Consider the following 24,696-nt stretch of genomic DNA (forward strand, 5'->3'; position numbering starts at 1 on the left):
TAATCATTACTAATGACTGGAACAAGTAACTGTGATGAAAAAAGTAATTGGAAATCAATTTCAAAGTTTAGACCCTATTTTCAGATGCCTTTTTGGGCATAGATTACAACAAACACTCTGATCAATGCATATTTATAGCTTATATTACCGTAACTAGACTAGGGGTCAATTTTAACTCTGGGCGGGTTTCAGTCATGCGGAGGAGGTGGGCATGTGCTGGAGAAAATTTGAGACCTGGCCTGTTATAGCTCCCGGGCCTTGTTAACATACTGCTGTTCCAGTTTCTGCTTGTGATGTGCAGGAAGTGGCTGCCAGCCTCCGTAAAATCATGCGTCCCTAGGCCGCCCGCTGGCATGTAGGTAGGTGTGGTAAACGGGATTCCTGTGGGGAAGCCACTACTTTTCAAGAGTGCTCCTCCTGGCGACCCAAAGGAAAGTACGTTTTTTTTTAAAAGCTTACCCGTTTGCGTATCTTTGTCTTCCTGGCAGGTCCTGACTCCCTTCAGCCTGGTGTAAAATCCGCAGCCACTTCCCTGCCCAGGCCTGAGTTAAAAATCGCAGTCGGGGCCTGATGATGTCATCGGACCGTGATCTGCATGTTTAAAGAAGGACCCTGCCGGCTATGGGCAGACGGCTTAGCCACCCATCCAGAAACCTGAGTAAAACTCGGGGTCGGCGGGGTACGGGTGGTAGGCATCCCAGAGCATTTTAACTGCTCATCCACTGGGTTTCTGCCGGGCAAGTAGGGTTAAAATTGTCCCCTAGAGGGCTGGATTTTACTAACCTCGGTGGGTCCGTGGAAGGCATCGTCGGTGGCGGGTTTCGGCCACGCTGCTGGCTCCATCACGCTATCCAAAATGATTTTCCCCTGATTGGGCTTGTTAAGCCCGCCCAGCGCGTTTGCCGGTCAATTGAAGGAAGTGTGTCTGGTGACGTCATTCGACAATGCGTCATCAGCTGGTTTCCTTAAAGGGATCATGCGCAAATTTATTTTGACGTTTGTGCTGTCAGTGTTCTACAGCATTGAGGTGCTGCAAACACTGACGAGCACTGCACAAAGGTGCATGGCTGCACCCAGACTCTTCCACGCAGGGAGGTTCTCTTCTCTTCCAATGGGCAGAAGAGGCCTCCCCAGGAGACCAAAACACAGCCTGGTTGCACATTGCACAGGAGGCCAGAAGCAGGGATGTCATCAGAAGGACCAGGCTGCAGTGCCGCAACCCTTTCAATGATCTCAGTAGATCACGAAACGTTACTGCAGAGCCACACTCAACCTCATCCTGTTGTGCCACTCATCACATCCCCATCACTCTGCCTTCCCTACCCTGCTCCTGCACATCTTTACTCACACCAACTTACCTTGCACCTCCACCAATCCCTCTCACTCTATCTACATTATCACTTCCCCATCTCACTAGCCACCCCTCACACTCACCCTCATCCTAGTGCAATCATACCAACTAACAACACACAAGGGTAGCCACTTGGGTGTTTTAGCCAATGTTCATGTAAAGTTTCTGTTAATGTGCTGTCAAACACTGAAACCTTTATTTTCAACACTTTGGGCTGGATTTTCATTGAGGAGTCGGGTCGGAGGCGGGACTACAACTTTCGGGGCTGTAGTCCCACCTCCGTCGAGTTTTAGCCAACCCACGCGATTTTGACTTGATTGACCTTGTTGAGCCCGCCCAGCGGGCTCAGCAGGCCAATTAAGGGCCACCCGGCAACAGGTGACGTCACAGATTGAAATTTCATCTGTTAAGACCTTTTGACAGATGAAATATCAGCGTTTCACAGCTGTTTGAAGCTGTCAAACACTGACGATCTGTATTCTAAGTTAATTCCTTTATCTCAGGATGATTTAGAGATCTCCCTGGAACAGAAAGCTGAATGCTGCAATTTTTGACAGCTCGCAGCCATTCTGCTTTCTGTGCCGGTGAGATGAGGGACTCCTGAGACCTGAAGGAAGGAAGGCTGTAAAGGTAAATAAAGGTATGTAAAACTTCTTTAAACACTTTACACACGCCAAACACACTTATCTTTGCACTCATGCACCCATCACTCACCTGAACACCGGACATCTCGAACCCTCCAAGCCCTTCATCCCGGCGGTCTGCCTCTAACTTGACGTGGTTTGGAGCCGTCGGGAATCCCACACTTCAACATTAAAAATAGGGATTAGGCTAAAAACTGCCTGTTAACTACCTGTTAACTGGCAGTTAATTGGCACTAATCCCCTTCCTGCCTCGGGGAGGCGGGTCCCAGTGCGGGGCGGGTACCCGCCTCCTTTGAAACTGGCATGGAGGCGGGTTGGGTGCGGGATGGGGTCGGGACCTCCGATTTCAGGATTTTAACCCCCCACACGCCTCCAATCCCGCCTCCATGGCCCAATGAAAATCCTGCCCTTTGCGTTCTTGGACATAATTGTGTGCACCTTTAGAAGTGGCTTAGTGAGTTCCAGTGAATGGTGAGACATAACAGTACCCCCCGCAATGGTGATGAGCGTGAAAGGAATGGCTTGGGCATTGTAGCGAATCTTTATGGTGTTGGTGTGGGGTGGTGCCAGCCTGCTGGATCATGTGGCAGCCAGGGTGTACAGCGTCAAGTGAAGTAAATCTGGCCATGGTAAGACTATCCCTGGCCTCCCAGGCAACAATGTGCTCGGGTGCTGATGCCTAGCATTCTGTGCAGCATCAGTTGATTGTGGAGAAGGTTGGTGGTGGTGTTGGTGCTGCTGGTGTGCCTGGTGCTGCTGGTGTTAGGGCTGATCGTGGTGGGATTCTGAGGACCAAGGTGATATAGTTTCAAGGGCACCGATGCTGATGGAATAGATGGCAGGTGAAGTAGAGGTGACAAAAGCAATCTGTCAATGGTGGAAGTGGTAATGAGGTCAGACTGGATGGAGACTTGTGTAAAGACTTGCAGCATTCTGAATCTGTAGTGGAAATGCAGTTTAGAGAAGCTAGTGGTTAAGGGAAGATATCTGATTTAGCTGGGAGCTTTGACTTGACATTTTAAGCTTGTCAACTCATCAGCTGATTCAATGGCCACTGACCTCCCGCCTCAGCTTCACAGACGAGGTCTAGGCTCAACGGGAAACCAGTGGGTGACCTGTCAAAAGCAAAAAACTGGGGAAAAAAGCATTGTTAAGTGGCTGTAAACAAGCCACTAATGATTTCAATTGCCTCCCCCGCCGCTGCGTGTCAGGTCTGTTCTGCGCTGGCAGACCCGATATTTGGGAAAGGCGGATTGACAGCAGGGTCCTGACCTGCTGTAAAAAAAAAAAAAAAAACATTTTCTCACCCAACCCACCATCGATCACGCCTGCTAAACCCTCCGCAAAATTTCCCCCAGAGGATTTTATTCAAACAGCGCATTTCTGTGCAACAAGAAATAACAATCTTACAAGATAAGTTTGTGGTACCTATCAAACATGGTGCAAATCTAAATTGGGACACGCACACCCCCTGAGAAATATCATTTAAAGTGTTACACAGAGCTGTTGCCCTTTTGCACACAATCTTTCCTTGTGCCAAATCTGAACAGCATTTTCGAGTAGGCGGATGTGACAGCCGAGGAAAGCAAACTAAAGATCAGGCTTCCAGCTCAAATAATTCCTTTGCTGTTCGGAGATTTCTCTGGGGTCAGGGCCATGGAATCAGAGGTTTGCCCTGCTCTCCTTATAACTAATGGGGCAGATTTTGCTGTCGGCGGTGTAGCTATGGGGTACGCTGCCGGCATCCGAATACAATACTCACTTACCTGATGGGGGCCCTCCTTCGTGAACTTGCTCTCTGAGGCTGCGCGCTCGAGGGCAGCGTAATGGCCCACCCATCCCAGGGGCGCAGCGTGTACAGAAGTGTAGCTGGGATCACGTGGGCCTGGTGCTCCAATCAGTACACTGAAGGGAAAGTGCCTACCTCCAATACTGGGAACATTCTTTATATTGCATTTCACCCAATGTATTCTCAGAATAATTATAAGGACTAGGAGAATAAATAGTTCCAAAATGACCAGCTCTCTCTCTCTCTCAGACCCACCTAAAAAAAATGATTTGGTAATTAATTCTTCAATCTAATTTAGGAATTAGAGTTCAAGCTGTGTGAAATAGCCCAACTCTGTGCCAGCAATTGGGATTCCAAGGCGTGTGGATCATCTGTCATGTGTAGGAATTATGGGGGATGGGGTTATAACTGGGGTTATTGTCTCCGGCCAGTCAGAAGTATCTGAGCTGCTCCAGAGCCCCGTACGGTTTCGAATCGCTCCTCTTTCCTGGTTCTGACCGCCGGACTTATTCAGCAGCGATGTAGACAAAACGAGACTCGTGGTTGGGTGCAAAGAAGACCAGTATTTATTGAAATTAAAAAAAAGAAATAAATTGAAAATAAACAATACAGTACACCTATACTTAATACAGCACTTTTACCTAGTGCAGCACTCTTTTACTTAATAGGGGAGGAGAAAACGGACACAATGAGGGAAAATTGACTAAAATTACAATTTAACAAAAAGTCCCCTTAACTCCCACCCCTAATACCTATCTAGGTTGCCTTGTGATGGGCCAGAAAATCTATGCTCACCAGAGAACACCTGCTCCGTGCCCTTGCGGTCTTAGATTCTTCACCGCCCCGAAGTAGAGATACCCCAGTATTTAAAAGTAACTGCTGGTATTCCACTCCTTGGGCGGGCTGTTGAGTTGTTCTTCCTTGCAGGCAGAGCACAGAGGCGAGGCGGCAGAGAGAGAGAGAGAGAGATTGGCTTCCCGAGAGGCTATCTATATACCCCAATTGGGAGCTGAAATCTTCGCGCCCAAATCCGGATGTATCTGGGCTATACAAAAGGGAATCGATCTGTCCCCATTGACTGTGATGGGTTGAATGTATTCCCCATTCGTTTAAACTGATATTCGTTCAGTTTAAATGTCTTACTAATATCTCAAGTGCTGGACAAATGAATAGTCAATAGCACTAAGTGGTTTGTAAACAAACCCATTGTCAGCCCAACCGCAATTGATTGACAGTCTCAAGGACTTAATCTCTTGAGTCAACATTGTAGCGGGTTCTGTAAACAAACAACCCCTTGGTCCTGCGGTTTTGAAACTTCCTGAACTGCAGTTGATTGACAGTCTCAAGTACTTCATGCATTTCGCACAGGCTGGTGTTTTTTTTCAAATCCCTTGTCAGCCATCTTTGATTTTCCTTCCACATACACACAGGCTGTGTTGTGTCTTTTGCCACGAGGCCGGACAGCCATCTTTGATTTTCCTTTACACATACACACAGGCTGCCCTTTTCTTCTGCCATGAGGTCTGACGGCCATTTTGATGCCCTGGATTTTTAAAGGTATATTCTACCCAGGTTTTCTTTAATCAAAAATATAATCTTCGGGGCTGCAGAAATTTTGGAAATTCTTGCGAAACCCCTACACATGGCGTAACTTGACAGATCACAAGTTCGGGAGGAAATCCTGAACTTGCAGTCCATTTCAAAGGCGGGATGATGGCGTACTCTGAGAGTATGCCCTCATAACCACTGCAAATTCTGGCCCAATGTTTCTTCTTTAAAATATTGCAGGCACCATGAGCTGCCAGATAATGAAGACATCATGGCTGCTTCCTGGTTAACCATCTCACCAACAACAACTTTTATTTATTTAGCACCTTTAACGTAGTAAAATGTCCCAAGGCACTTCACAGGAGTATTATAAGACAAAAATTTGACACCGAGCCACATCATGAGAAATTAGGGCAGGTGACCAAAAGCTTGGTGAAAGAGATAGGTTTTAAGGAGCGTCTAAAAAGGAGGAAAGAGAGGTGGAGAGGTGGAGAGGTTTAGGCAGGGAATTTCAGAGCTTAGGGCCGAGGCAACAGAAGGCACGGCCACCAAAGGTGGAGCGATTATAATCAGGGATGCTCAAGAGGGCAGAATTAGAGGAGCGCAGAAATCTCAGGAGGGTTGTGGGGCTGGAGGAAATTGCAGAGATAGGGAGGGGCGAGGCCATGGAGGGATGTGAAAACAAGGATGAGAATTTTAAAATCAAGGCGTTACTTAACTGGGAGCCAATGTAGGTCAGCGAACGGGACTTGGTGTGAGTTAGGACACGGGCAGCTGAGTTTTGGATCACCTCAAGTTTATGTAGGGTGGAATGTGGGCAGCCAGCCAGGAGTGCATTGGAGTAGTCAAGTCTAGAGGTAACAAAGGCATGGATGAGGGTTTCAGCAGCGGATGAGCTGAGGCAAGGGTGGAGACGGGCGATGTTACGGAGGAGGAAATAGGCGGTCTTAGTTATGCTGCGGATATGTGGTCGGAAGCTCATTTCAGGGCCAAGTATGACACCAAGGTAGCAAAACAGTCTGGTTCAGCCTCAAACAGATGCTAGGGAGAGGGATGGAGTCGGTGGCTAGGGAACAGAGTTTGTGGCGTGGACCGAAGACAATGGCTTCGGTCTTCCCAATATTTAATTGGGGAAAATTTCTGCTCATCCAGTATAGATGTCGGACAAGCAGTCTGACAATTTAAAGACTGCAGGGGTCGAGAGAAGTCATGGTGAGTTAGAGCTGGGTGTTGTCAGCATACATGTGGAAACTGACGCTGTGTTTTCAGCTGATGTCGCCAAGGGGCAGCGATTAGCTACGATTAGATAGATAAGAATGGAACGAGGTGAATGCTGTCCCACCCAGCTGGACGACGGTGGAGAGGCGTTGGAAGAGGATGGAGTAGTCAACTGTGTCAAAGGCTGCAGACAGGTCGAGAAGGATGAGGGGGGATAGTTTACCATTGTCACAGTTACAAATGATGTCATTTGTGATTTTGATGAGAACCGTTTCGGTACTGTGGCAGGAGCGGACACCTGATTGTAGGGATTCAAATATGGAGTTCCGGGAAAGATGGGCACAGATTTGGGAGGCGGCAACACATTCAAGGACTTTGAAGAGGAAAGGGAGGTTGGAGATGGGGTGGTAGTTTGCAAGGATGGAAAAAGAAAGAAAAAGAAAGAAAGACTTGCATTTATATAGCGCCTTTCACAACCACCGGACGTCTCAAAGCGCTTTACAGCCAACGAAGTACTTTTTGAAGTGGAGTCACTGTTGTAATGTGGGAAACGCGGCAGCCAATTTGCACACAGCAAGCTCCCACAAACAGCAATGTGAAAATGACTAGATAATCTGTTTTTGTTATGTTGGTTGAGAGAAAAATATTGGCCAGGACACCGGGGATAACTCCCCTGCTCTTCTTCGAAATAGTGCCATGGGATCTTTTACATCCACCTGAGAGAGCAGATGGGGCCTCGGTTTAACGTCTCATCCGAAAGACGGGGTCAAGGGTTGGTTTTTTGAGGAGAGGGATGATGATGGCAAATTTGAAAGAGAGGGTGACAGTACCTGAGGAGAGAGAACCGTTAACAATGTCAGCTAACATGGGAGCCAGAAAAGGAAGTTGGGTGGTCAGCAGTTTAGTGGGAATAGGGTCGAGGGAGCAGGAAGTGGGCCTCCTGGACAAGATGAGAGTGGAGAGGTCATGAGGGGAGATTGAAGAGAAACTGGAGAAAGATGCAAGTTCAGGGCTAGGGCAGGAAGGAACCTTAAAGGAAGTTTGACCCGGTGGGCTAGGGGAAGGAAGGGAAGTGGCAGAGGCAGCTGATCGGATGGTCCCAATCTTAGAGACAAAGTCCATGAGCTCCTTGCACTTGTTGGAGGTGAGGGTGGAGGAGACAGGGGAGGGGTTAGCAGTAAGAAGACGGTTAGCAGTAGAGAATAGAACCCGGGGGTTATCTTTGCATATCAGAATGATCCTGGAATAGTGAGCAGTTTTGGCAGACGAGAGCAGGACCCGATAATGCTTTATGTGGTCCAGTCAGATCTGGCGGTGAATGACTAAACCAATTGTTCGCCATATTCGTTCAAGTCTGTGTCCCTTGGACTTAAGGCAGCGAAGATGAGGGCTGAACCGGGGGAACAGCCAGGGAGAAAGTAATGGTTTTAATCGGGACTAGGGCATCAATGGTGGTGGTGAGGGAGTGATTGAGCAGATCGGTAGCTGCAGAAATGTGTCTGAATCTCTGAAGTACATAATTATGTCTTTGTGGTCAGATACCACCTGAAGATTAATTCAGTGCAAAACCTTTCATTTCGTGTAGGTCATGGGCTAATATGAAGGGCAAAGGGCTGATATAATGAGCGCTGATGGCTACATGGGTGTCATCTTTTACACCTTGCACTTGAGGGAACCCTGCCACCCAGTGAAATCTCTGGATCCTGCCCAGCTAATCCTTCCTTTCCATAGGGAAATTAATGAAGGTGTTGCCCCTAGTAAATGTAGTGTTTGTCATTTGTTTGATGCCTGATGTGACAGATGTCCTCTTATGGCAGTTTGGAAGAACCTGGTACCATAAAATCGTTTTGCTATGGTAACTTTCACTTGTACAAGAAGTGCTGTCCCTGTTCCAGACATTGTCTACAGGCCATCCTACAGCAGATGATGCAACTCTGTGAAAGCCCTGTCTTGTGAAGTGAAGGTGATGTAGATAGGTGTCCACTGACATGTCCTGGTGCATGTGGAGTGATCTATGAAGATGGGTCCCAGGATAGGTATAAACAAATCACCTCTGGTGTCATTATCCTCACCACTTTGTATGATGCAATTTAAATGGCAGCAGCAATCAAGACTAATGAAGAAACATAATAAACTTGTGTGTGGGGTTATTCTGTTGCCTTTTGAAGACCAGGAGTATCCTGTGGAGGCAGTAGCTGAAGTAATCTAAAAACATTTTCTCTCTTCATTATACTGGGAACGTTATGAAACATACTTGGATATGAGGACAAGTGAAGACGCTCTCTCGAAGACTTAGGGTGCCAGGGCTCACCTATGAGAGTAGTCTGGACAACAGAAAGCCAAAAATATCTAGAGTTCAAAGGCCAAAAAAAACCAAAAATGTAAGATTGACCTTGTTGAGCTGATTTTAATTTGCTCTGTGTGAACGGGGCAGGAGCGCCCCTCGAATCGCAGCGCTCCACTTAGCACAGGGTTCCCTCATGTACAAGGTGATGATGGTGGCCCCCACGTAGGCACCAGTCCTCCTCATATCGACCCCATACCCTTCATATTAGCCCAGGGCCTAAAAGAAAGAAAAGGTTTTACACTCAGTTAATGTTCAGGTATGATCTGGCCACAGAAACATAATCATGCACTTCAGAGGCAGTTCTCCAGGAAGCAGCCATGATGCCTGTGACAGTCAAAGTGACGAGGGCCCTGAATTCTTTACGCCTCTATCCAGGCTGCAGCAGGTGCCATCAGTCACATTAGTCAGTCTGCAGTTCATGTCTGCATCAGCTGGTATCTGATGCCCTGTTTGCCAAGGCCCAACGATTTTATCCCCATGGATGCCAGCAGTCAGCAGGAATGAGTTATAGGCTTTGCTGTCATAGTAGGCTCCTCACCACCGACCCCGCTCCCCCCCAGGTTCAGGGTGTTGTTGACAGCACCCATGTAGCTATTAGGGCACCTCCCAATGAGCCAACAGACTTCATTAACAGGAAAAGCTGAGTAAAGGCAATGCTTTTAATGCCTGTTGTGAAGGCAGCAGCAACAGGTGTGTGTTGTAATTGGAGTGAAAAAGAGTTGCAACAGTGTCTCCTTGTAATTGGAGTGAGGGAGGGAAATAATATATGAAGTGCTCGGGTAGGGGGAGGAAGTGCTGTGGCCAGATAAAATGAATAGAAATAGGAAGGCATCATTCTTACCCTTAAGTTGAAATGCTTGCGGCACTGAATGCATGTCTTGTGAGTGATGGTGTGGGTGTTGACATTATCTGTCACCTTTCTTCAGTGTCTGCTTGGGCACCTTTCCGCTATCCGAAGGGGGAACAGGACCTGCCTCTGCCCTCACCTTCTCCTCCACAGGCACCTGCACCGCCATGTCTGAGAATCCACAGGCACCTGCACCGCCATGTCTGAGAATCCACAGGCACCTGCACCGCCATGTCTGAGAATCCACAGGCACCTGCACTGCTGTGTCTGAGAATCCACAGGCACCTGCACCACTGTGTCTGAGAATCCACAGGCACCTGCACCGCTGTGTCTGAGAATCCACAGGCACCTGCACCGCCATGTCTGAGAATCCACAGGCACCTGCACCACTGTGTCTGAGAATCCACAGGCACCTGCACTGCCGTGTCTGAGAATCCACAGGCACCTGCACTGCTGTGTCTGAGAATCCACAGGCACCTGCACTGCCGTGTCTGAGAATCCACAGGCACCTGCACCACCATGTCTGAGAATCCACAGGCACCTGCACTGCTGTGTCTGAGAATCCACAGGCACCTGCACTGCTGTGTCTGAGAATCCACAGGCACCTGCACCGCCATGTCTGAGAATCCACAGGCACCTGCACCACCGTGTCTGAGAATCCACAGGCACCTGCACCGCCATGTCTGAGAATCCACAGGCACCTGCACCGCCAGGTCTGAGAATCCACAGGCACCTGCACCGCCATGTCTGAGCATCCACAGGCACCTGCACTGCCGTGTCTGAGAATCCACAGGCACCTGCACCGCCAGGTCTGAGAATCCACAGGCACCTGCACCGCCAGGTCTGAGAATCCACAGGCACCTGCACCGCCGTGTCTGAGAATCCAGGTGCTCTCGCCAGTTCTCCGGAAACTTTGGAGCAGCGGCACGGGTTTGCACACAGTTTCAGTCGCACCACGCTTTGACGTGCATTTACTCTTTAAATGGGCACTGGGCTCGTTGGAAATCCCACCTTCCAATTGGGCGGGATGCCCGCCATTGCTGGAAATAGGTGGGCAGCCTGCCAATGAAATGTAAATGAGGCCCGACCATTAAAGTGGTACAGGTCTCGGGATTCATGACATCTGCCCACTGCCCAACCGGAAACCGCCCGCAGTTAAAAGCCAACCCTTGAGTGTTTTGCCCAAGTATATGTAACTTCTTTTTTGGCAATGATGGAAGTTTACCAAGCGACTATGATGATGCTGCACAGCTCTTGCTGTTTACTGGCACTGGACCAGTATCACTGGTACCTGCGGCAGTATTTACAATGGAATGTTGACACTGGAAACAACCCAGCAGGTAACAATGGTATTTCTTGTCCTAGAATATCCAGATTATACCCAGAGACCACTATTTGGCATATAAACAGAGGTTATGACTGAGTTTCTTTTTGGCTTCAAAGAACGTCTGAGTTTAAACCACAGCTGGGCTGCAACCTTTGAACTTAAAATGGACATCTGCAAGTAATAGGAAAGATGTTCATGAGAAGATTCTCAAATTAATATGTTTTTTAAATGTAAGCCACATTACTAGTGTAGGTAAGTCCTGTACATTTTGTTTACTGGCGACTGTATAACAGATCATTGAATTGTCAACAGCAACATATGTTGGCAAAGTACAATACTGGCATCAGTTGACCAAGTTGCTCAGACTATGTATAAGGCATTTAATAATTCAATTATGTAATTTAAACATTCTCTCATTTGTCAAGATACTATATATTAGGATCAAGCACTAGACTGAATCCATGCACAGCATAACCCTTCCTATATTGGATTGGCTTGGGCTAATTCAAAGACTTCCGATGAGACACTGCAGGTTCAGAAGTACCTGGCTGGGAATTTCCTCAGAGCTGCTCCCTCCGATCCAGTCAGTTTCCCGACGGGCGGGGTTAGGTTAAATTTGCCCCCCCCTGGGGTTTACGCCGCACTTCCAGTGACGGTGGAGCGGGAGGAGCCATGACGAAATTCCTGGTCCCTTGTCTCTTTCCTGGGGAAAAATAACTTTCTGCACAATTGTGCTGCAAGTTTTCAGATCACACTGTACGCACTTGTGCTGACATCGCAAGTGATGGAAGAGCAGCTATAACAGTATTTCTTTTGTAAATTTATTTAAATGAGCTTGCCGGCATGAGAAATTACAGTTCTTAAGTATCTGACTGAAAAAGTACATCCATATACTGCATTCTTTTTTTTTAAAAACTTACTTAGTAGAACAATTGTGATTGCTACTGCCTCTACCAAAGTGATGGCTCCATTTAGAAGACTAGCCATTGCAAGGTAAAATATGCAATTTACTTCTAAAGAAATGTTGCACTTTTAAATGTAGGGTACATTTTTTTTCCAAGTAAGTCTTTTTGAGGATAATATTACAGGTAGACTATCCTTTATCCGCACTTCTGAAAACCGAAAACCTCTGAAAACCGAAAGTTTTTTTGTGGAGCGTAAGTTGTGCGCACGACATGACCCGAGTGGCGCCAAACATGACCCGACGCGGCCGATGCTTGACCCACGCAGGTGTGAGGCGTCAGACATTAAGCGGTCTAACCAGCAGTCATTAAAGAGCATGCTAGAGGCTGTTCAAAAACTGGCTCAGCAAATTTGACATTTTTATTTTGTGGTGTGGGAGACTACAGTCTCCCGCGTAAAGAAATAGGCAACACAGCGAGCTACAAGAAATAGGTCTTTACTCCAACTCTCACAATACAGTACTGAATTCGTACAGCCCGCGAACCTGTGATGACTCACGGATTGGTCACCTGCTGGAACCTGATTGGTTTTCCTTCTCTCAGCAGCAGGCAAGTCTGAACATGCCTTATTCCTCTCAGCTTGCAACTGTCTTGCGGGGGGAGGGGAATACAGCAGTTAAAAGGGGATTATACAGGTTTATCTACATACACACAGTGTTTCCCCAATGTGGCAACGCCACATACGCCCCCCCAGAATCCTCGTTAACTGTAAAAGTCAGTCTCTGCGGAGGTTTGACCAAACGGCTGTAGTAGCCATCTGGCGTGTGAGGAGAGCTGTCTGGGAGGTCGGCCGGTTGGTTCGTCGGCTGGTCTGGCGGCTGGTCTGCCGGTGGGCTGGCTGGACGGGCTGCCGGCGAAGGTGGGGCGGCGGCCGGGAAGTAAGGTTCTGGCGTGTCTTGGTCCTCTTGTGGGGCCGTCGCCAATGCGGGAGGCCTGCCCCGTCGTGGGGGGAGAGCCGGACGAAACGGGAAGCTGAGGTCCAGGTGTGCCGGTTTGAGGCGGTCTACTGAAATAAGGTCCGGCTTCCCGCCGACGTCGATAAGAAAAGCTTTGTCCCCCGTCTCCAATACTGAGAAGGGGCCAGTGTAAGGTGCCTGCAGCGGGCCTCTGTGCGCGTCCCGGCGCACGAAGACGAACTCCGCATGTCGTAAGTCTCGAGGCACGTAGGACGGCTGCGGGCTGTGTTGCGAAGTGGGCACTGGACGGAATTGCTGGGCCGCGTCCTGGTGCAGGGAAAGCTGTCTGGCGGCTGACCACGGCTCCGTTGTCAGGGGGAGGAAGTCGCCTGGTACTCTGAGCGGTTGGCCATAGACCATCTCGGCCGCGGAGGCGCGGAGGTCCTCTTTGGGCACGGTGCGCAATCCCAGGAGGACCCAGGGTAGTTTGTCGATCCAGCTGGTGTCGGCCAGGCTGGCGGGGAGGGAGGCTTTCAAGGAATGATGAAAGCGCTCGCAGAGCCCGTTGGCCTGCGGGTGGTAGGCTGTTGTCCTGTGCAACTTGGTGCCGAGGCCGGCGGCGATGGCATTCCACAAGTGGGAGGTGAACTGGGGGCCTCTGTCCGAGGATATGTCGGTCGGCACGCCGAACCGGGCCACCCATGTCAAGACGAATGCTCGCGCGACGTCGGTCGTGGTGGTGGAGGCGAGGGGAACCGCCTCGGGCCATCTGGTGGTGCGGTCGACGATCATGAGCAGGTGTGTGAAACCATGCGACGGCGGCAAGGGGCCTACCAGATCGACGTGGACGTGGTCGAAACGCCTCTCGGGCACCGGGAAACACTCCAATGGCGCCTTGGTGTGCTGCTGGACCTTAGCGCGCTGACACGCCACGCATGTGTTGGTCCAGTCTCTCACATCCTTGTGGAGTCCAGGCCAGACGAACTTGGCAGACATGAGTTTCTGAGACGCACGCATCCCTGGATGTGAGAGGTCGTGGATGATGTCGAAAACTCGCTTGCGCCAGGCGGATGGGATGACCGGCCTAGGCGAGGGGACTAAGACGTCACACAGGAGGGTTGTGCCGGCTGCGTGGAAGTGGATGTCGGCCAGAGTGAGGCTGGTGGTTGACGCCCTGAGGGCCTGGATCTCCGCGTCGGCGGCCTGGTCTCTCGCCATGCTGGCGTAGTCGACGCCCAGGTGCACTGCGTGGAGCGAGGGTCTTGAGAGGCAGTCGGCCACCGAATTGTCCTTGCCGGCGACGTGGCGGATGTCCGTGGTGAACTCCGAGATGAAGTTGAGTTGGCGCTGTTGGCGCGCGGACCAGGGTTCGGTTACTTTGGCCATGGCGAAAGTGAGCGGCTTGTGGTCCACGAATGCGGTGAACGGCCGGCCTTCCAGGAGGAAACAGAAGTGCCGGATTGCCAGGAACAGGGCCAGGAGCTCTCTGTCGAACGTGCTGTAGGCCTGCTCGTTCTTGCGCAGCTGTCGGCTGAAAAATGCCAGTGGCTGCCACGCGCCTTCGACCCATTGTTGCTGGACAGCGCCGACGGCGTAATCCGAGGCGTCCGTGGTGAGGGGGGTCTTGGCGCCCGGGATGGGGTGGGCCAGTAGTGTGGCATTGGCCAAGGCGCTTTTGGTCTGGTGGAAGGCTGTCGCCATCTCGCTGGACCAGGTGAGTTGCTCTTTGCCCGTTTTGCCCCTGGTGGCTTCGTAGAGGGGGTGCATGAGTGAGGCGGCCTTGGGCACGAAACGGTGATAGAAATTGACCATCCCCAAAAATTCCTGCAGCGCCTTGACCGAGGTGGGCTGGGGAAAATCCGCCACCGCCTGCACCTTGGAAGGTAGGGGAATGGCTCCCCTTGGCGAGATTCTGTGGCCGAGAAAGTCAATTTGAGCTGCTCCAAACTGGCAGTTGGCCGGGTTGACGATTAGCCCGTGTTGGCTGAGGCGCTGGAAAAGAGAGCGCAAATGCGCGATGTGCTCGGCCTTGCTGGTGCTGGCCATGAGGATATCGTCCAGATAGACGAACAGGAAGCTCCGGTCCCGTAGGACGGAATCCATGAGCCGTTGGAAGGCCTGTGCGGCGTTCTTGAGCCCGAAGGGCATGCGCAGGAACTCGAACAGTCCGAAGGGGGTGATGACCGCCGCCTTCTGGACGTCTGCGTGGTGGACGGGAACCTGATGGTAGCCGCGAATCAGGTCGACCTTGGAAAAGACGGACTTTCCTGCTAGGTGCGCCGAGAAGTCTTGGCTGTGCGGAATGGGGTATCTATCGGGCGTGGTGGTGTCGTTGAGCCGTCTGTAGTCGCCGCAGGGGCGCCAGCCACCGCCCGGCTTGGGCACAATGTGGAGGGGGGACGACCAGGGGCTGTTCGAGCGGCGGATGATGCCCAGTTTCTCCATCGTGGCGAATTCTTCCTTGGCCACCGCCATCTTGGCTGGGTCCAGGCGTCTGGCTCGGGTGAACACTGGTGGTCCCGTCGTGGCGATGTGGTGCTCGACACCATGCTTGGCTGCCGCGGCTGAGAAGGTCGGTTGTGTGAGCCTCGGGAAATCTGCGAGTAGGCGGGCGTAGTCGTCATCCGCCGGGGCAGAGCAGGACCCGATGAGGGCCGGGCTGTTGTTCTGCTGGCAGGCCAGTGAAGCGAAAGTTGCTGCGTCGATCAGGCGCCTGTCGCGGACGTCGACCAGGAGTCTGTGGGCGCAAAGAAAATCGGCGCCCAGCAAGGGATGTGCCACCGAGGCCGTCACGAAATCCCACGTAAATCGCTGGCCGTTGAAACAAACCTCGGCCCGTCGCTTTCCAAAAGTAGCGATGGCTGCGCCATTTGCCGCCACGAGGGGTGGGCCGCTGCAGCCTGCCTGGATGTCGAGCTGGGAGGCAGGAATTATGTTGCATTGGGCTCCGGTGTCGCAAAGGAATCTGCGCCCTGAAAGGGAGTCGGTTATGTACAGCAGTTTACCTGCGGTGCCAATGGCCATCGTGGCGGCGGGGGTGCAGTCGAGCGGGCCTAGACGGCGGCGCGGGGCTGGCGCGTTGGGCCGGGCGGCCATCTTGGTTTGATCGAAAGAGCAGGGTGCTCTGCAGCGTTGGGCCTTGTGGCCGAAATGCGCGTGGTAGTAGCATAGTTCTGTGGCCTGGCGTGGCGGCGCGTGCTCGGTGGTGTCGGGGAGCCTCGCGGCTGCACAGCCGAGTTGGGCGACGGCGAAGACTTTGTCCGCGGCGGCTGCCAGTTGTACGCAGTCCGTGATCGGGGACCCCACGAGGGCAGTCTGTACCTGCTGAGGAAGCAGGCTGAGGAAAAGGGCCCGAAACAAGAAGCACTGCGGTTCCGAGCCCAGGAGTGCAAGCATCCGGCTCATCAACTGGGTCGGGGTAGAGTCGCCGAGGCCTGGTAGTGAAAGAAGCCTGCGGGCCCTCTCCTCCCTGGACAGGCCGTAAGCCTGCAGCAAGCAGCCCTTAATGGTTGAGTACTTGCCGGTCTGTGGTGGGTTCCCCAGCAGGTCGAGAACTTCGGCGGCGGTGGAGCTTGCTAGTGCTGAGACTACGTGGAGGTACCTTTCTTCATCGTCTTGAACCCTGCGAAGGGTGAATTGGGCCTCCGTGTGCGCGAACCAAGCCGGTGCTTGGTGTTCCCAGAAGGTGGGGAACTTCAAGGACACGGCGCTGGCCGACATCGGGCTGCTGCTGGTTGCCGTTGGGTCGTTGCTGGCCTCTGTAGGGCTACGTGAGTCGGGGGCTTCGGCCGCCGACATTCGGGGTCACCAATGTGGGAGACTACAGTCTCCCGCGTAAAGAAATAGGCAACACAGCGAGCTACAAGAAATAGGTCTTTACTCCAACTCTCACAATACATTACTGAATTTGTACAGCCCGCGAACCTGTGATGACTCATGGATTGGTCACCTGCTGGAACCTGATTGGTTTTCCTTCTCTCAGCAGCAGGCAAGTCTGAACATGCCTTATTCCTCTCAGCTTGCAACTGTCTTGCGGGGGGAGGGGAATACAGCAGTTAAAAGGGGATTATACAGGTTTATCTACATACACACAGTGTTTCCCCAATGTGGCAATGCCACAGTGGGCCCTAGAGTAGCAGGAGTGGTCCTCCGGGGCCCAGAACAAGAATTCCTGTACGCTGCCTCTTTTCTGACCTGATTTGTGGGCCAGCTTAGCGTAGGAGTCAGCCGATATCCGGCTTTCCCACAACTGGCGGCGGCAGTCGAGCCCCAGACCCCTGCTAAGTCAAGGAATTCAGAGAAGCAGGAAGGGGAATGAGACACGGAGCAGGGGGAGCTGTAAACAGACTGGGCGCGGCAGCACAGAGAAGCAGGAAGGGGAATGAGACATGGAGCAGTTGCAAGAGGTAGCCTGAACTTTTAAAATTTATATTAAATACAAATACTAATTACCAAATTAATTTAATGTTCAGAGTTTCCCAGTCTCATAATAAATATAATACCGTTCTGAAATCCGAAAAATTCCGAATTCCGAAACACAGCTGGTCCCAAGGTTTTCGGATAAGGGATAGTCTACCTGTATAAGGCTTTATTCTGGACCTTTTTTTTAAAATTTTGGTGATTGTATTATTGTGAGGCGTTTTTAATGTGATTTGTCCAGGTTGGCTTTTTGTCAGAATACCTACACAGTGCACGACTAAATTGGTGTCGCCCTATGACGTGAATGATTGGAGTTTAGGTAGTGCAGTGATGTGACTCAGTAAGAATAACTCCCTTTAGTGTATTTGTACTGCATACTTCCCAATACAATGTCATATTACATGTAATTCCAATGGGCTGGATTTTGCTGTAGAAATAACGGTGAGGCCATCAGCTCTCACCGTTATTAAAGTGTAAATTGGACAGCAACTTCCAGCGTTGCAAAATCCCATAGTAAGTGCAAGTGTAATGACGCTGAGAGCAAATTTCGGCCCAATGTGTTTAAAGAAGCCTGTTTAATTTATAGGCTGAAGAATTAGGGTTGGAAGTCCAGGGGTCACATTTCCAGCAGTTATACTGGGATTGTGCTCACCAGTGCCCTCCAGTGGTGACCCCATTGAAAATTACAGGGATCGTCGTTGGGGGAGGAGGCACTTCATTACCAAGAAGTACCACTTTGGTGCCATTCCTGGCACTTACCTGCACATGTTAGCTGGAAACTCCAGCATCCACTCGCCCGTGCGGGGGGCGAGGGTTTGCCCGGACTCCGCCACCTCCCCCGGCCTGCCGCACCCCCCTCCCCCCAACCCACAACCTGGGCCACAGTCCCCTTAGCCCTCTTGATCTGCTAAGCAATGAGACAGGCTGGATGGACCAGTAGGTTCGTCATATAAGAATGAACATAAGAAATAGGCACAGGAGTAGGCCATTCGGCCCCTCGAGCCTACATATATCTTGTATGTTTGGATGTAACATAGTCAAAATTAGAGATGAGACTACAGTGTGTATTAGCAAACTTCCATTTGGGATTTGGTATTTAAAAGTTAATACATTTTAGACAGTCCAGGACACATTGCGTTGGTTATTTAATGAGGTGCTTCATGGGATAAGTGGACGTAGCTTCTCCATTTAATTGCCCACAAAGAAAACGAGGAAAATTGGGCACTGAATCAATTTATTTTAGAGACCATTTTAAGAGGGGCTGTCAAATAATTCAGCTTTCAGTCTGCAATTGTGTGTGAAATGCTGCGATCTGAAGAGAGGGGGTAAAAGTCACAAAATGGGTGCAGTGTGATTAATAAAATTTGACAGGCTACGATTATAATTCAGATGTTGCTCTCTTCTGCGGTTATTTTACATAACTTGATTTTGAACATTGCTGCACGACAGAGTGGCGGTGGACCAGATTTGGTGAATACAGCAATGCCAGTTCTTCGGGTACCCCAGACTTTGTTGGATTGGTGGTATAGCGAGGCAGACGTCAAGCAGGATCAGCTTCTAATGGGTGACTATAGTATGACCATTGTTCAAGTTCACTGGTAGTGGAGACTAAACAAAGTGTCAAGGACTTACTAGAGGGAGAGTATTGGAGAAAGTAAACCAAATTATAACTGTAAGAGTCCAGTATAGGTGTGGTACAAACCTAGATGTTATGCATGTCAAACAAATTGTCATTTCCATATTGAAGTAAAAGTTAAGATATGAACAAATGTTAATTTATTTGGTTAGAGAAAGCAAGGAAACCAAAACTTCTCATACTGCAAAAGAGCAGAATCGGTAAAACTAAAAAGAAACACAGTGGAAAAAATGCAACGCTGGTACCACAACTCTGTCAGAGCTACTGGTAAAACTGAACATGTTGATAACACGGAGAGAAAAGGCATATGAAGTTGACTTGCTTGGAACAATAACAACACACAGAGTGTTCATTAGCCCGCAGTATAGACTGATTTGTCTGGACAGAATTCAAGGGCCTGAAGACAAGCCTGTATTTTTGTAATGCTATTTTTGGAACACTGATGACATAGATGGAGAAAATCACTTTAGAGATGAATAAGAGTGCAACTGCGAGATTCCAAAAATATTAATTTTTTTGGACTCTAATTCTCTGATTTGGATCAACATCAAAACTGTATTCAAACTCCAAGCTGTCCGTAAATGTTCACATGTTACTTGGCAGTTGCATCGTACACTGCCATGTTTTTTTGATGAGGAATTAAAACAGAAGAAAATAAGTGAAATAGTTTAGTCCAGCAAGATCCGGAAGATTTCTCTCCAACTTTAAAGCCTGGCTGCAAAAGGTTCCCCACTGATACAGGTGAAACTAGGAATTTGTCATTATTTGCCGTTTTGAATATCTCAGTACCTGTACAAGCCATCTCTATGAAGTGGTAAAACATCTTCTAGGTGACCACAAAAAAGACTTTATTGAAATTGTTCTCCTTTTACAGGGTTTTCGAGGTCTTCATGGGCCCCCAGGACCACAAGGACACAAGGTAGATACATTCTCCTGATCTTTTCTGATACATGTATGACTTTCATTGACCATGTGACATTTACACTTGCTCTTCTATCCTTACTTTATCGAACATTCCTCAAACTGGCCCACTCACATCCATTTGTGCTGGGTTATTTTATGGATAATACCTAACCTCTGACCTGCTTTTGTTGCCACAGTATTTATGTGGCTGGTCCAGTTAAGTTTCTGGTCAATGGTGACCCCCCCAGGATGTTGATAGTGGGGGATTTGGCGATGGTATTGCCGTTGAATGTCAAGAGGCAGTGGTTAGACTCTCGCTTGTTGGAAATAGTTATTACCCGGCACTTCTGTGGCGCAAATGTTACCTGCCACTTAATCAGCCCAAGCCTGAAGGGCGTCCAGGTCTTGTTGCATTCGGGCATGGACTGCTTCATTATTTGAGGAGTTGCGAATGGAACTGAACACTGTGCAATCATCAGCAAACATCCCCACTTCTGACCTTATGATGGAGGGAAGGTCATTGATGAAGCAGCTGAAGATGGTTGGGCAGACGTCAAGCTCAGGTCAAAAATAAACTGGTTTCTGTGATGCAGTTCATGGTATTTTATACAAGGCCTGAGCAGATTAGGTTTGTTAACCACCCAGCAATGATGTCAGGATGCAAATTTTCATGAACATTTGGTTTCCCCAGAACCAATCAAGGTTAGCCAAATTCCTACAGTGTGTGAAGAATGAAGATGCTACAAGGTACTTTTTGCAAGGTCAAACTTTGCAACGAGCACTCCTCAAAGTATAAGCACAATGATAGCCTGAAGTGTTAATTGGTGAATCACCTGTGGGGAGCATTATTTGCAATCCCAAACATCTTATGTTATTGTCAGAGATGGTCGACATTCTTCTTCAGGAGAACTTTGGGACACGTTGCTGCTTAAGGGGTTGCTCTATTCAATTTGGCTAGCGTGGCACACAGCCAGTCAAGAAGCCCTGTGGTCACACATCAAATGAGGGGCCACTTCCTGGGGTAGTGATTTTGATTGACAGCTGTTTCTGAGATACTTGAGAAGAAGGCAGAACACCTGATTGGTTGAAGATCTCCATGATTGACATCTCAGTGGGCAGAGACTCATGAAACTAAATTACAGTATATGGCAGCCCACAGTCCTAGGAAAGAGAGTAGTCAGTGGGGGAGAAATTGGGTGAGTAGCGCCACTTGTTAGCGCCTAAAGAGGCAGGCAGTGGCTGTAGCGCCACTGGCTGTGCCTCCCGCGATATTGAGTTGGGGCGATAATGGTGGTGTTAGCCTTTTGTGCTGCACCGCCAGCGATGACGTCATTGGTGTGCGCAGCGCCCTGTTCGCGATATTTGATAGCGAACGCCGCAGTTGCACCGTTCGCTACCCACGCCCAGTTCACAGGGCCTTACTGTGCCGGCAGCGGCGCAAGTTAAGGTGGAGGTGCGGGGCGGCCGCCTTTTTCGGCGGCCGCCTGCCAGCACCTCCGTCCCCGGCCTCCTAACCCCCCCCCCCCCCCCCGCGGCATTGCCGGCTGTTTCCCGAGAGCCCGGCACTTCTCCTTGGTGCCGGGCTCGTTTGCCGGCACTCGCGAGCGGGAATCGCGCTGTTGCAGGCACCTCCCCCTTAACAGTGGGAGGAAGGCCTGCAGTACCGTGGCGTGCCGTGCCGTGCCGCAGCGTGTGGCGCTGCGGCATGTTGCGCTGCGATATTCAGTTTCAGCTCCCCAAGAGGGACGCGGAGCGCCTCGAGCCTCGCCCCGTCTCCCTCGAGGGGCAATGAAACTGAATATCTGACGATTGCTGAAGCCTCGAACGCTGCGCTAAATCCTGCGCTCAGGCGACTTTTGAGCCACTTTGGCACCCCAACCCAATTTCTAGGCCAGTGTGTTTTAAACTCACAGTCACCAGCTGATCAGTGACACTGAACCCGAGACAATAGCTAGTGTGAAAACCCAAAAATATTGACAGTGCTGTATTGTATCTTTTAGACTTTATGTTATGGAATGGAGAAATAAATATGCCTATTGTCAAATGTTATCATTTCTTTCTAGGGGCAAAAAGGAATGATTGGTCAAAAGGGAGCTGAAGGGCAGTCTGGGATACCGGTGAGTGATGGTATTTTTCTACCCCATTTAAAAGAAAAATTGCTGCCCCTCTTTCGGTCTTTCTGCAACACACACAGGGAGAAAGGAGAAAACCCAATTCTTATTCTACCAGAAATCTTACTGTATCACACTCACTGCAGCCATCAAGAGCAATACATTTCCTCCTAACATGTCAGTACTCCCTACCTAGCCCCTGGCATGTTAACTGAATCCGTCAAGCCACCTGTTCAGATGTTCATAGAATGTGCGCCTAACACAGAGCACAGAATAGAGGATGAACATCCTTTAGATTTCAGTGCATGTTCCCTGCTAAAGTATTTGCATTTGAAATTAAATACCTTTTCTCCCAACATCTCATTGTCCCTCAAAATTTATGTTACTGTCTTACTTTGCTTCTTTCTAAGTATCCTTCAAAAATCAGTAGTTGAGATGTAAGACTCCCAGCTAGATCCTTGCATAAAGCAACTAAGAAATGATGATAGGTCCTTGTCAATTTGTGCACCTAACATCAAGGCATAGAAATTCTCCAGACAAGGATGTGATATCTTTTATGAATCCTCAGTTGACATACTGTTACAATGATGTTATCTCATTAGTTAATCAATGTCTATCTCCTTCCAGAAAAATAATTTTGAAGGCTGGTAAACTTTCCTGGGTAAGGGTATCAAGAGATATGGAACAAAGGCGGGTAAATGGAGTTGAGGTACAGATCAGCCATGATCTAATTGAATGGCAGAACAGGCTCAAGAGGCCAAATGGCCCACTCCTGTTCTTGCGTTCCTCATCCTCCTCTCAGGCAAGCATCGGAAATCCTTTATAAAGGGTGAATGTATGTACAGGAAACTTTGTGCTATCCGGCACCGACGGGACCGAGCTGCTGCCGTTCCCTCAAAACTGCCGGACACTCCAGAGCTAATGTTGAAACATACGGAGATTTTCATCTCCATATGAATCAACAAACCCTGTTGCTTAGCAACAGCCTCTAAACAGTTGGCAAGCGTCTCTAGCTGAAGCTGTTGCTTAGCTACAGACCTTGCAGAGCTTGACTGTTCAAAAAAAGCAAAGAAAAGAAACGAAAAGAATCAAAAACGGCTCCTGATTTTTGCCGGTGGCTCGAGCTTGCCAGACGGTTTGCCTCCGGATAACACAAAGTTTCCTGTAGTGTGTACTGTACTATGATACTTGACGCCTTGATCTGTCCAGGCATCTGAAACAGGTTTTCACAATCCTAGATGTCTGTTCAATGACATTTCTGGTAACACAATGACCCTCATTGCATCAGTGCTCAACTGAGGTATGAAGGAACTCCACTGGGTCATTAGCACTGCAGCAGAAGGTAGCTTCTAGCTCCCAGGAACCATAAAGAAACCTGCCTCTGGGGACAATAAAGAGTTGGACTGCTTCATGATAAAGGAACTATGGCAGCGAGTGTTCCTGTTCATGAAGTACCATCTCAGCACCAGCTCAGAAAGGTCAATCGGCCCTTTACCTCTGGGGTGAGACCAGGACAACAACCATGGTTCAGAGCTGAAGTTCCCTGCTCGAGAGAACAATGCACTTTTCACCTGTTTGATTTAGTGGTGTACAGCCAATTGAGTGATGTGATTTAATGTCCCCTTATGTAGTTTAAAAGGACCTGGAGACATAAAAGTTGGGTGCAGTCGTGATGCCATCTGTTGGAGGTGGGCTCCAGGTCTGGAGTGAGCAGGTGACACAATTCACTAGCTTCTCAAGGGTAGCATAGTCTTCTCACTCATTGTTCATGGTGAGGTCCAAATAGGAACGCCTGTGAGTGCATGCAAGATGTTTCCTTTGGTGCTTGACAAGCCTGGCATCCCTGTGGACTTCTCCTCCCCATCATAAACAAAGTAAAGGGAAATCCCTAGTAGAATCATCATTCTTCACTCCTGTACTGATAGGATTTATGAAAAAAAAAACACAGCAACGGGAGAAAAGCTGAGATAAATTTAAGGTAAAGCTTCCACAAATAAAAAAAAATCTGTTCCATCGTTATATTATTACATCGTTAAATGGAACTACTTGTTACATCGTTATATGGAACTACTTTGGTTAGTGTATTTATATTGCTATGTGGCACACTGTGAAAGGCAGTGCGCAGTGCAAGGTCGGACATCTTGTATCACCCCGCACCATGCGGCAGCAACATCATAAAAGCAAGAATACAACTGAGTGAAAGTCGTAAACTAAATGAGTTAAAAGTGTCTGTATATTACATAGTAATAAGAACACAAGGAGACACAACAAAATCTATGGAGCAAAGTTTCAACTATTGCAGCAAGTTGTGAAGGAGACCAATTAATGATCAGCCATGATCTCATTGAATGGCGGCGCAGGCTCGAGGGGCCGAATGGCCTACTCCTGCTCCTATCTTCTATGTTTCTATGTTTCTACCTGTCTAATGCCGCCTTGCAACCAGAACCACCTCTTTTATGCAAGTGTTCATTCAGTAAGGCAGGCCACAAACAATGGGGAACGGAAGTGGAGTCGCTGGTATTTAAGCTTAGTTTAAATCGAATTAGCGTGAGGTGGATGGGATTTCAGCAATGCTCCCGGCTGCCCATAGCACCACTCCAGGAAATTTCCTACAGATTTCTTCAGGTGTTGGATCATTGCGCTAGAATTCCACACCCCGTGTTTCTCTCTTGACCACCCCAAATCTGCCACAAAACGG

The 24,696-nt window shown here is 49.3% G+C and overlaps 1 protein-coding gene across 2 annotated transcripts in view; it reads left to right on the forward strand.

The window, feature by feature from the left end:
* Window positions 1-24,696, forward strand: part of LOC147115226 (uncharacterized) — a 228,720-nt gene that overhangs the window by 126,409 nt on the left and 77,615 nt on the right. For both annotated transcript variants that reach the window (XM_085993599.1, XM_085993600.1), the window contains exons 10-11: window positions 19,859-19,903; window positions 21,951-22,004. In XM_085993599.1, the coding sequence (XP_085849725.1) occupies window positions 19,859-19,903; window positions 21,951-22,004 (99 nt within the window). The remainder of the gene's footprint in view (window positions 1-19,858; window positions 19,904-21,950; window positions 22,005-24,696) is intronic.

The sequence above is a fragment of the Somniosus microcephalus genome, chromosome 7 (genome assembly GCF_052327205.1).
Source record: "Somniosus microcephalus isolate GS21.2 chromosome 7, FLI_Smic_1.0, whole genome shotgun sequence".
In the NCBI taxonomy this organism is placed as follows: domain Eukaryota; kingdom Metazoa; phylum Chordata; class Chondrichthyes; order Squaliformes; family Somniosidae; genus Somniosus; species Somniosus microcephalus.